This window comes from Azolla caroliniana, unplaced genomic scaffold (assembly GCF_043228905.1).
Source record: "Azolla caroliniana isolate FFs.n. ecotype wild unplaced genomic scaffold, voAzoCaro1.0.p SCAF_3, whole genome shotgun sequence".
NCBI lineage: Eukaryota > Viridiplantae > Streptophyta > Polypodiopsida > Salviniales > Salviniaceae > Azolla > Azolla caroliniana.
The window spans coordinates 1,409,564-1,423,450 of record NW_028230438.1 but is presented as its reverse complement, the minus strand read 5'-3'; the positions used below and the strand labels follow the sequence as shown (position 1 = coordinate 1,423,450).

Genomic DNA, 13,887 nt, shown 5'->3' with positions numbered 1-13,887 from the left:
TCTTCATAGTAGTGGAATTTCCCATGTCTTGAGAGGATATATTAACTCTTTACACTTGAAAGTCAATATCAATATACAAAGAAGAGATTTATTGAGATCCTAGTAAATCCCCATCATTTTGACAACGAAATGTAAATACTTCACTTTCCAAGTGAGTGAAATAATAAGACATCGATCTTGAAAGTTCATACTTATCTCACGTTGAAGGTCCTTCACACACACACACACACACACACACACATGTATATATTCTCTACCAACTCAGAAAATATAACCAACATGTTTTTGTGCATTTGAATCATTGCAATTGTCACTTGAGAATACCTACAATTTTAATAGGTAAATAACTAGTGTGCTTAAATATGACATGAAAACAATGCATGAACATGACTTACCCAATTGCTAAATCATTGGTTATTATGAGGTATGACATTGAAAGTGAATGTAAATAAAAGTACTTCCTTTATTGTTGCCACTTTTATCCTATGGAGCATAAGCCTAGGCCTAGAAATTCAAACTTTGTGAAGTGAAGTTAATAATTGCAAATAATACTTTACGGTTGACAGTTTGCCATTGGAATCTCAATGAAAAATTTGGGTTTAGGCTTTGGAGACTGCAATTTATGACCAACAAGTCACAATTTTGTCATTGAGCCTTTAACTTAGGAAATCTGGGCACTTCCCTTCAAACTCTGGCTTTAATGGTTTGCGTCAACTTACAACTAATTCTCATTTGATAAAATTAGGGTTAAAAGTTAACACAATGAGTTGTTTACTTGATTTTTTTTTTTCATTTATGAATCGGCCAACTTTCTTTTTCATGCATTAGGAAATATGCATTTGTATGTTAGGAATTTAGTAGAAACTATTTTCCCTTTTTCCCTTTATAACTAATATAGGTCATCAAAATCTTCGTGAAGAACCCTATTTTCCAACCATTGTGAAACGATTTGGCAAGTTATCCTCTTTCTGACCAAAGATTGGTAGTATGTAAATAAGGGTCTATGACCCCTCTAAATACCGAGAGGCATGGAGGCATGCATGTTAGAGAACAAATTTTCTTATTGAGAAAAGTTTTGTTTCCCTCTGTTTACAACACCAAGGGCAAGAATTGAATTTCTATTCACTTGCTCAATGTGCAAAATATATTGTATAGTAATAATCTCTTCACAAGAAGTTACATGTATATATAGTAGGGGTCCCTACTAAAAAATATAGACGAAAGACATACAAAAGCATTCCTTCAAACAAAAAAGATGTATTCTTTACTCTTGAACCCCGCTATTCTTGAACGATGCAATTGGGTTATAACTGTCATCTTGACCCTTATATCCAGTCAACGGTCCGGCTCCACCATCATGAACATCCAAACCAGAAAAGTGTTGATATTCTAATGCTTGCGTTGGTGTACTCGTAATGTAGGTGTTCCCCAATAGAGGATGAGTTGTTACCGAACTTATTGGCATGGGCAAGGGATATGTAAATTGAGGAAAATGTGGACGATAGCCATGCGTAGTAGTATGAGAATACCGATTTGGCATGTCCAGTGGGTACCCATATTGGGCTTGGATCCCAAAAGTTTGATTCCGATGCAAAGGTGTTAGATTATAAGTTGAGGTACATGAAACTCCTTCCTCTTCTTGAGGGCGAGTTGATGCTTGCTCTTGCTCTCGGGGAGGCAGTGACAAACACAAAGTATTACTGGCATTCAAAAACACATACCCACTCCCATCACTACTGCCTACTCCACTTTGTTGTTCATGTAACATCATAGTATCACTTGGAGCTACCATATCATCATCACCATTCAATAGAAACTGATAACCCACTTTACTAATATTTTCTTGATATGCATGTTCTAAAGGTGGCGGTTGCATGAACGTGGATTCCGTGGACACTTCGGTTTGTTTTGGCGACATTGTTGGAACATAGGCTAATGAATGGACATGCTCAAGTGAAGAAGAAGAATGTGTAGAGATTGCATTGTTAGGATTCGAGCCTAACGTGTTGGCACTCTCTTGCTCGAAGAAGACGGCCTTTCGGTACACTTGTTTAGGGGGAGGATAAACGGTTTCCTCCTCTCCTTCGTCTTCATACGCATTTTCGTCTTCCTCCATATCCACTTCTTTTCCGTCATCCTCCTCTGATCCGGAGTAATCGGCACCATCTTCATGAACCTCATATAATGCCTCTTCTCTAGAAACTAAATGTCCACCGGACATTTCGGGTTCCAATGGACAAGGAGGTTGGGGTGAATCATCCTTTTCGGATGTGTTCCCGTGGCCTTCATGGAGGTTAGTTTCAGCTTCCAAAGACACGTGATAATCATGGGTCGCATCATATGGCACATGTTCACGTGTGGAATCAAAAGACCTCACATTTTCATCATCATCATCATCTCCAATGGCCGCCTCGGTATTGTTTTCGGGCAAATTATCGGGGGGTGTCTCGGACTGCAGTCTCATCCTTTCTCTATACTCTTCCAAATATTTCGCCCTTTCCTCGTTACCACGAGCAACATACAACTGTTTCAAGAAGGATAAAAAAAACTAGAAAATAAGCAAATCTCAACATACACTTACTTTTAAATTGTTGCGGTTTTTAAGTATTTAGTAACCAAAGAACATACAACTGTTTCAAGAAGGATAAAATCTAGAAAATAAGCAAATCTCAACATACACTTAACTCTTAAATTGTTGTGGTTTTTAAATATTTAGTAATCAAAGCAGCTTCACATCAGGAGTCAGAATAATAATGAATTGGAACATAATCTAACCCTAAACCATAGAGATCATTAGTTCAAAATGAAATCAAACCCTAAAACTCAAAAAGATTATCACGAGTTCGAAATGAAATCAAGCACTAAAATTACAAGATCATCATGAGTTAAAAATTTAGAAAAAACTTCAAACTTCAAATAGTATCATCAGTTGAAAATGAAATCAATCCCTAAAACCTAAAAGATTATAATGAGTTCAAAATGAAATCAAACCCTAAAACTTAAAAATTATCATGAGTTCAAAAAGAAATCAGACCCTAAACTTACAAGATTATTATGAATTCAAAAAGAAAAAACCCTAAAACTTTCTTATATTTGAATACTGTAATTTAATCAAACATCAAACAGTGACTCACAGCTTTATCGTTCTCTGGTAGCTTGTTCCACATTTCGATGACCGTCTTGCCATGTCCCTTCGACTCCGGGTATAGTTGCTTTAATCTTGCTCGCTGTTCTTTGAAAAAGATATTGTAACCAGTTCGAGTCCTTTTGGGAGCATTAGGGTCTTTCTTTCGAACATAATCCTTTCTCTTTCTTCCGTATAGTTGTATCTCGAGACCATTAGGATCTCCTTCCGATCCTATTCCATCGCGAAGACTAGGGATAGTGGCATATTGCTGTGAATTTTTCTCGGTTGGAACATGATAGAGAACACCGGACAACTTCTCCGTGCCAACTACCACTGTGATGAGGTAACCCTCTTCAAACTTTCCACGTATAGCTCCCGTAACTGTAGTTCCAATCGATGCGGCAGGATCAACTGCATTCAATGTTATTTCTTGTTAATATAAGAGCTTCATCATCATTGGAAGAGATACTCAAACCTGAGCTAAAGCGGAAGACTTTCGTGGTAAATAAGTTGAGAAAATGTGCTAAAGAGATGCAAAATTAAAAGTCTAATCCTCTTGGAAAGAGGAAATGCTACCTAAATCCTGAAACTCAAGATCCAAATCAAAATTCGTCTCTAAATATTACATAATTAGGATGAAAAAGTAGCAAAAACTTGCAAAAAAAGGAACCCTAAGAGAGTGGCAAACAAGGAGCGAGAAGTCGGGGAAAAAAGTATCACCTCCGAAAACATGCAGAGGATTCAGCTTCTTTTTTCGCTTTCTCAATGACGCTGCAATTTCGGGTGGTGCTTCGTATGGAGATCGGGCATCCTCATGAGGTTCTACGGGGCTAGGAGCAGGTAAAGGAACTAGATAACAAAAAAGAACACAATTAGCAGCCATTTTACAATCTCACATTCTCTACAGTATTTAAAAAAAAAATAGAAGTTCCGAATATCATATTCTCGATAGAGATTTACATGCAATCTAACCTCCTATAGAAACATGTTCGCAAATATTTTTCTACCTGGCTGCTCCGTCGATATTTTCCCCTCTGCTCTGAAGTAATACACTTTTTCATAATGAAATAATTGACACATGTAATGCTTCCGGAGGATAAAGGATGCACTGAGCAAGGAACTCGAGACGCCCAATGCTTCAGCTACTTCTTTCCACCGTCCTGAACTAATGACCTAAAAAGAAAACACACATCAAATTGATGGCATGAAATTAAACGTGTATATGATGAAACCATAACTAGCCCCTTCATTGGAACATTGTTAAATCAAAATATCGTTAAAAGTTCACAAATGTTCGACATAACGTACTATCTTCATTACATATTTATGAACTGACTCGATGCATGCAATCTTTCACTATATGTTTAGGTAAAATCTACATGGTTCATACACAAAATATGAATCCAAATTCTACCTGCTCAAGTCCACCTCTACTTGTCACCTGGCAATATAATTCATGAAGATCCAATTCACTTTCTCCCAGCTTTGGAACCCTGGGAAAGTACAGATCACGTAAGTGTAACCGATGTGCGAGAATGTTTTTATATGATTGGAGAAAATGTTGTCCCATTTAATGGAATATCTTCTTGATTTCATGCCAAAAGGGTAATGCAGAATAATAACAAAATGTGAGACCTAAATGCAAATCTTGCACTGGAATGCTAGGCTTTTTCGAGTTCATGCAGGAATATCCTCTTAGTTTTGAATGCACAGTGAAATCACAGTAGATGATCTAAGCTGAGAATAATAACAAGAAAATGAGTGAAGAATAGTATTTGAATATGTCAATGAATTCATGCAACAACTTCTTAAATTTCATGCCAAACGAAAACATCACGGATGATCTACGTTCACAATTATAATGACAAAAGAAACAAGTGTCACATTACAATGCTTGAATTGAATTTTGTCGATTACCACTCACGTTAGCCTTGCTCCAAGAGATGCAAGGAATTCGCTCAATGTGGTCATAAAAAGTTCACGATCCTTAATCACTGCTTCATGAGCAGCCAATGGAGCTGGATAACACTGTTGTGAGAGAGCCACCCCATCATGTGGTAGTGGTACGCCGGATACTCCGGGAAGATCGGACTGGACTTGTATCTTTCCTTCCTCGATCTTCTTGGAGGGACCATTTTGGATGTGTGTGACAACATTGGAATGACAACTTTGGCGGCATGTGATATCATTGGATGCGCCTCCTTGGACCCACGTGGCATCATCAGATGGGACACCTAGGATGTGTGCAGCATCATTGGATGGGCCGCCTAGGACATGGTTGGTATCATCAGAAGGGCTGTCTTGGATGGGCATGACATCAGACGCGGTAACATTGGATGGGCTGATATCATCAGTAGGGATGCCTTGGATGGGCATGACATCATTGGACAGGGTGCCGTGGATGGGCATGACATCATCGGAAGGGATGTGCTGGAGATCATTTTGGGGGCATGGTACATCATTCGGTGTACCCCTTTGGAGGCACACGATATCTTCAGTCGTACCAATTCTGAGGCGTGTCGCATCATCAGGTGTACCACTTTGGAGGAGCACAATACCATCCAATTGCTCTGAAGCTCTATGATCATGTAGTGCCGATTCTGGTACTTGATCTGACTGGATTTGCATATTGTCATTCTCCATTGATTCAGATGGAATGGTTTGCAAATGAATGCCAGCACCCAATCGCCCTGATTCTGGGATGACAACATCTGGCTCGGAATCTTCTTGATCGTACTTTCGATCCTTGTCTTGACGAATGTTGGAATCTTCTTGGTCGTACTTTCGATCCTTGTCTTGGGGAATGTTGGAATCTTCTTGATCGTACTTTAGACCCTTGTCTTGACGAATGTTGGAATCTTCTTGATCGTACTTTCGACCCTTGTCTTGGGGAATGTTGGAATCTTCTTGATTGTACTTTCGATTGATGTCTTGGGAAATGTTGGAATATTCTTCATCGTACTTCCGATCCTTGTCTTGGGGAATGTTTCCATGTTTATTAATATCTCCATTGCATCTAATCTCTCCATTAATGTTGCAAACAATGTCTCCAACCTTGCTTATGTCTTCACTGTTGCCCTCTTCTCCATCCTTCCTAATCTGCACATTCTCACTGATGTGGACATACTTGCTCAAGTCTTTCTTATTGCTAATAATGCCTTCATTCTGGGCAATGTTGCCATTCTTCCTAATATCTCCATCATTGAAATTATCGCCGGGATGATCTGGCTCCTCTGGTTCTGTTGAGAAAGTATCGGTTAATGCCAGTCTGTACTGGTCATGAATAGGCTCCTTCTCCCTGAGCTTTTGGAAAAGAACTCCATATCTGGGATGCTCCTCGAGCTTTTCAAGAGTGTCTTCGTTGTAGCTACCATAGCCCGGCCCATGTCCTTGTTCAATGCCATAACAAAGATCGTGTGCTGCTGGTTGTTCTTGACCTTCATCTTCTTCTTCTTCTTCGTAGTTTTCTTCATGATTCAAGCTCAATTCTGGGTGACGTCCAAGATCATATCTTGAACTCATATGGGTAGTTTGATCAACCACAGACATTGGCTCATTCATGGTTTCACTTGGTTTCTTGGTATCATACTCGAGATTGTTACAGACACTAATGTCCGATATGCTTCGTTGATGCATTGACCTAATTCTATCAATATCACTACCATAGCTCGGTTTTGGATTCTGGTCTTCTTGCTTGTATGTGTGAGGATGAGCAATTTTCTTCACATCCTCTGTGCGCGCAAAGGGCTGATTCGCATGGCCTATGGGGTTCTCCGAAGAATCAGATTGGTCTAGACCATAAGGAAACTGATTGAAATGCCCTAACAGTAACGGATTGAAGGGCTGATGTGCAGGATCTATGGGATGGAAGGAAGGATATGGTGGATTCACATGCTGTGTTCTCGGGAAGAAGAGCTGATTCACAGACTCTGTTTCTCTCAAAGGCTTGTTGGCCCCAGTCACTTCATGTTGGAGAACCTGTTTTGTAATTTCTTCCTCTTCTTTTTGTTGGAAATGATGTCGCAATAGGTCCAAAGATTCTCTGATTCTCGGATCTTCTTGGATCAGATGATAAGACCTAATCTCGGATTCTCTTATCTGGAAAGATCCGACGACTTCTGCTGATTCGTCTCCCATCCGACAATTCACTGCATCCAATTCTCTGGTTGGGAAAGAATCGCTGACAGGTTCTCTCACATAATCCAATCCTGCGCCAGATTCTCCTCGCAGCCGATAAGACTCCATCTCCGAGCTTATCATCAGATTAGTTGTTACCGCCTGGGAATCTTCTTGCATTTGATAAGATCTCGGCATAGGATTCGAGAGAAGATTCCTGTGTTGCTGCTCATCGCGATGAGACCTCATTGTATTAACATTATATGCATGGGGGCGATCCAAGCTTAAAGACAGGGATGGCTCAGGCGGAGCTCTTTCAGGAAAATTGAATGGGATAAAGCTTGTGTAAGCTGCAGTCTCCTTCGAAGCTCCAGAGGAAGGAGAAGGAGAAAGATTGGACTGCATTTCCATGGATATCATACAGCAGAATGGATCAAGTTTATCATCAAAGGAAAAAACCTAAATTTTAAATAAATAACACAGAGGAATGTATGCATACAAAGAAAAGAAGGAGAATCCATTGGTGTACAATGATCAGAAATGGTGATGGCTAGCAATCAGAAGGAAACCCCCCATGAAAGCAAGATCATCTGTTTCTACAAGGAAAAGTAAAAAAATGGAGGAAAGAAGAAAGCCAAGAGACACAGACACAGATTGAGAGAGACAGAGAATTATATCAGTTAAGCAGAAGAAAAGGGCAAGAAAAGATGCCAAAAAAGGAAAGAAAGAAAGAAAGAAGGAAGAAGAAGAAGAAGGGAAACAGAGGAGGTGTGATTTTGTGTGTGCATGTACACCAAAAATGGAAGAGATTTTGTACACCGTATCTTTCTACACCGTATATTTGTACACCGTATATGTCTACACCATATACATACATACACAAACGTGTACACATGTACATATGTATTAGTGTATTTGATCTTGCCATCCGCCCGTCCCCGTTTGCCCCAAATTGCCTGCCGTATATACGGTATACACATTAGTGTACATACTTATGCATCCATATGTATATTTGTACACCGTATACTCATACGTGCACATATGTATATGTATGCATTAGTGTATTTGATTTGGTCGTTTATCCAATTTGCCTAAATCGCCCGGCGTAGATATGGTATACACATTGACATTAGTGTACATACGTATACATACATATGTATTCTTGTATTTGGTCTCACCGTCCATCGTGGTGCCTCATTGTTGTGCGATCTAGAAAGGATCCTTAGGATGCCCATACGGTTTTAAAATGGCCAAACTTTGAGAACTGGCAATATTTGGGGAGGTTTTGGTCTTTGTCCGTTAGATTTACCCGTAGAGTCTTCTCTATATTGCTTGGTGCTGGTTCCTGTAAGATGTTGCTTTTCAATGTCAAGGTCGAGAAAACACGAGCTCGAGTTCTTGCTAACAATTCTCGTGTTTTTTTCGGTTTTTAAAACGGATGGCAACTACACATAGGCATCTACAATTTATGCAACACTCAATAGCCCCATTATCGATTCGCCTCTTCCTGTATTCGAAGTACAACAATCAAAATCTAGACGCATATGTTGGTTGTAAAGAGAAGTGTTTCGTGAATCTCGAAATAAATTCCGTAGCATGTGGATTTTTTTTTGCTCCTCGAAGTACAACAAAAAGGAGTGTGTGCACGTATTCACTGATTGAAAGGAGACATCCTGCTAATAGTGTATGATCAGTCAAGTTGTGTTTCATGTATCATATCGAACAAGGCATGAAATATGTCTCCAATTTCAAGACATACTCATCAGGAACACTTGGTATAAGATGAAAGCAACGAACTTGCCTTCGGTGTTCACATTAAATCTACTAAAAGAAATATAGCATATATACAAGGGGACAAATAAGGGGCACTATCTAGTCCACCTCTTATCATTTCATGAAATATCTTTAATACCTCGGTAAGAGGAGTAAAAATGTTGGTAATACCCCAACAAAAAGGCAAGAGGAGAATATCATCTTTTTGCCCTTTTCACCCATGGTCAGAATTTAATATGTTATATTTTATAGAGGAAGGTGGATTTACAAATTGAGCTTTGACAATGTGTTTTAAATGTCTTGGTGGTTGAGTTCCCTTCACATTTGATGGGATTGGAAAGACATTTCTGTTAGCTTTCAATGGCTACATTGTGAATACATTTCAATAAGTTTCCATTGGCAATTTAGTTAACCCATTGATAGTAACGTTTGACACGTGTCATCGTTGCTTAACAATACAAATATGTTTCACGGGGAGGGGGATAACTAATGATTTTTGCTTATCACATGCTTTGTTGTCGATATCTTGTTGTTATTGGCAGTATAATGTGAATCAAACCTTAACTATTGTAGCTGGATTTTATTGAATAAAATGCAGTAAATCAAAGAGCTCATTGAATCATTTTATCTTTATTAATTAAACGCAAGTTTATGGTGGCTAATAACTTAGTTTAATTTGAAACGTCATTATCTCGATCTGAATTTTTTAGCTACAAAAGCTAGAGCTCCTAGTAAAGGCCATTGTTGTTGTTTATTTGCTTACTTAACAAATGAGTGAATAGTTTAAATCGAGGGATAGTTTCTATATTGTCTCTTATCTAGCACAAACTCATGGTTACTCCTAGATTCTCCCTTAACCTCACGACGACTAAGTGATTGGTGTATCGTCATGGCAATCACTCCTATTGTAATAAGAATGTGGATATTTACGTCACACTGCAAAAGCTATCTATTTTCTAGGGTAACCGTCATACTTATACACTTTGTTTTATTCATAGCATGGCAATACAATTATATTGGCTTATACAAGTTTTTGAACTAGAAAAATTACATCTTGAAAGAGAGCGTTGTAGGTGTGGGTAAAGTATTTTCTTGTCATGGCTGTAAGAAAATTTTTATTATCTTCTTTCCTACAAACAATATGATCATGGTGATCTTATTTACATTACCCAACTTTATGCCATTTCATAGAGGGTGTGCATTCAAATCGTGATTATCCTGATATAATATATGGAATGTTGTGTATTGTGGGAACAAGCTCCAACGTTCCTACACAATAACTATAAATAATAAAAATACTATTGGTGCATGACATATTCAAGAAAGTACATGAATGTGCATGTACACTCACAAGATAATCGAGAACAATAGGTAAGGTTGGAGTGTATTGTCATGAATGGAATTAATCATATAATAACAAATAAATTGTTGATTCTCAATATGGACATATTCTCCATCTATAGAGTACCATTCAACATACAAGATTGTTCATGCCTTATTTTTCTATGCTAATGCACATATATGATTGCATCATAGTGTAGAAACTTCTAATACTTGCAAATTATATACAAGGTAAAAAACTCTTAAAGAGCATTTAGTTTTTCTTTACCTCCCAAAATCTTCCCAAACTCCTTTGATCAATTCTAGAAAGAGATAGATGGTCGATGAATTATCCATCAATCAAGCTAGCACAATAGGAAAGGTTTTCCATCTCTCAAGATCGAAGTCAAGAGTTTGAGCTAGAGCTTGACAAAGATAGGTATCATCCTTACAAACTTTAGTAAATAAAATATTGTATTTCTAATTCAAATAATACATGTTTTTATCATATACTATGTTATTTACGTTTCTTTAACCCTAACACTATCTCAATCTTTTCTTTGTGCTTGTCTCTCTCCCTTCCTTTTACAAACTCTCCTTGTTCATAATCCAATTGGTTCAAGTGCATTTATCACAGAGTCTATGATATAAGTTCACAAAAATGTGCATGTCTATAGTAGTCAAGTTCCATCTTTGGGGTCCCCACAAAGTGCAAGTGTGTGTGAAACCAATGTAGAACCACCCAAGTTCTAAACTAGGATAAGTATCTATTTAAAAGAGATCCAACAACAAATTTGTTTTGAGGAATTATAACTAAATATTAGAGTTTGTTAATGCAAATTGTCGTTTGACAACTAATTGATTAATTCTTTATAAGTAATTTGTCTTTAGGTTAATAAAAGATAAATTAATTGTAAATTTTGAAAAAATAACTATACCTTTGGCTATGTAAGTCTTAAACCTATAACCTTTACATGCTCCTAGGACTTGCCAAATTCCGATGCATAGAAATAAATGCAAGTACACATGTTCTGAATCTTGAAGCTACTGTTATTGTTGCAATTTTCGAACGAAAGTGTGATAACAAATTGAATCATGGAATGCGTGGTTTGAGCAAGATAGGAAGCCCCTTCATAGGGCAGGGCAAGGGGTTGATTGATATGAGTTCGTTGGGATCCTCGAGGGTCCACGAGAATTGGATGACCAAGCGATGGAGCAGCGCCAGAGCCTCCATGCGTGCGAACTCGTTGCCCGGACACATCCTCGGGCCCCCACCGAATGGGACGAACGTGTATGGAGCCGGGCCTGCTCCTTCGAAGCGCGACGGATCGAACTTCTCAGGCTCCCGGAAATACTTCGGGTTCCGATTGGTGGAGTTTGTGGACGACATGATCTGTGTGTGGAGGAAAAAAATACAATGTATGGATCAACGACAATGTGAATGAATGCCAAGAGAATTTATGAAAGAGTTGTAACTTGTGTGACACTAGGAGTTGGCAACGGCTCGGTTCAAGCCTAGAAGGGAGCCGCTAAGCCGTGTTTATAAAATGAGTTTTCTGTGTACTATCGCACCTTCCATGATTTGGGGATCCTGAAGCCATCGAAGCTCATGTCTTCCTGTGCCACTCTGAACATCCCCTGCGCTGGCGGCAAAATCCTCATCGATTCCTGCACTACTCGCCATGAAAGCTTCATCTTCTGTATATCTCCCCAATTCAAGAGCTCACCGGGGGCCTTGCTTGCAGCGATCTTCTTGTTCTCTGAGCAATCACCGCCAAAAAAACACATACAAATATCATACAGATTTCATGTGCACTTGATCAAGAAAGAATTGAGAATGATTGGGGGGGGGGGGGGGGAGGCCACAAAACAAACCTACCTCTGTAAACCTCATCCATTATGTCGGGATTGGATGCCAGATATTTGCAGGCCATGGTGGCTACAGAAGTGCTGGTATCATGGCCTGCGAAGAGCAACGTGAGGATGTTGTCCTTGATGGCCTTATCGCAAAATGGTTCTCCCTGCTCATCCGTATATGCCAGAAAGCCAGAGAGGACGTCTTCATGTCCAGTGACCAAGCCAGCAGCCATATCCCTCCTTCTCTCCTCGATCCATACCTGCAACTGCTTTCTTATCACATCCGAAGCTGCGATTCCTTTGCTATATGCTGTTCCTGGGATGTTGATTGGCAGCTGAAAGAGGCCTTTCACCATGGTGTCGAAGGGGCGATGGAGCATATCGTGATCTTCTCTGTCCCGCCGGCCAACAAGAACCTCGCAAGCTATGGTGAACATGAGCTTCTTCATAAGGGGGAAGAGAGCCACCTTAGGTTTGCCTTCAAGCTGATCTCTAATGAATGCAAGGACAATGAGATCGACACGGCTCATGTATCGTTGCAAGGATTCGGGCCGCAAGAACACCATGAGCGCATTCCGAATGCGAGTGGCCCGATCTCCGACACACCCGATGAGAGATTCATCCCCGAGAACAGAGACCACGCTCGCAGGCCACGATGTATGGGTGTTAGAGAAGACCGTCTTGTTACCCAAAGGCCCAGAAAGGACCACTGTCGGAGAAGCCATTAAGCTCGTCTTGAAGGTCTCTCCATAGGCCGAGATCCGGTCATCGAAGAACTGCCATGGGACCCCTTTCTTTAGAATTCCGAAAAACTCCAGGGTTTCGCCAACGAAGGGAAGGCCGAAACGACCCGGAGGTAAGGGAAGTTTCTTCCCTTGCTGCCTCTTATTCTTCTTGCTTGAAGGTCTCCATAACTGATGCAACCTTGCTATGAGGAGGAGTAGAGACAGTGTAACCCCAACAATGAGCTCTACAGGGACGGTGGATGTGAGGCTCACCATAGCCAAGTTTCACCAATGCTAGTGCTAGTGCTAGTTCTCCTTCTTCTTCTTCTCTCCAATATGTGTCTATGAGCATTGACCAATATTTGTGAGAACCATATATACAAAAATGTATGATTCTTATTCTTCTTCACCATAGCCAATCAAACCATACACAAATGCGTCGAAAGATGTCCACATCCCTGCAGGTGTGCAACAATTCTTTAATATGTTTCTACATGTGTGCAAATAGGCGCCCTTTCGACGTCCACATCCCTGCAGGTGTGCAACAATTCTTTAATATGTTTCTACATGTGTGCAAATAGGCGCCTCGACTATATACATATCTACTTGGGATTGTGCGGGATATCATTTTTTCAAAAGATGGGCACAAATGAATTGAAGCCAAGCTTTTATAAATGCCACATGTTTTCTTTTGTTTTTTTTGAACCAAAAGAAGTAGTTACCACAATTATTTTTGGTTTATATGTTTGATAACCAGTCCCAACGTCTCTCACGAGTCACAATCTAGTGTTGAGTTACTACGTACTCGTTCGATGTCACCATCTAGCAAAGGGGAGCAAGAACAATTCCACAGTTGTATATCAATCTGACACGGGATTCTTTCTAAATGTTACAGATGCAATGATCTCATATATCCATAGAAATTTGCTTCCCACAAATTTGCTTCCCACATGTCTAATAAATTTCCTA

General features: G+C 39.6%; 1 protein-coding gene across 2 annotated transcripts in view; it reads right to left on the bottom strand.

Moving 5' to 3' along the window:
* LOC147865781 (cytochrome P450 716B1-like) overlaps nucleotides 1-13,242 on the bottom strand; it is a 95,011-nt gene extending 81,769 nt beyond the window's left edge. The window contains exons 1-3 of one of the 2 annotated variants that reach the window (XM_087316139.1): nucleotides 12,216-13,233; nucleotides 11,909-12,096; nucleotides 11,376-11,729 (exon numbers count right to left, since the gene is read on the bottom strand). In XM_087316139.1, the coding sequence (XP_087172265.1) occupies nucleotides 11,430-11,729; nucleotides 11,909-12,096; nucleotides 12,216-13,194 (1,467 nt within the window). In that variant the 5' untranslated portion in view covers nucleotides 13,195-13,233 and the 3' untranslated portion in view covers nucleotides 11,376-11,429. Of the gene's footprint in view, nucleotides 1-11,375; nucleotides 11,730-11,908; nucleotides 12,097-12,215 lie in introns of those variants that run through there. The other variant, XM_087316141.1, reaches the window with a different exon arrangement.
* Between the last annotated feature and the right edge of the window lie 645 nt (nucleotides 13,243-13,887).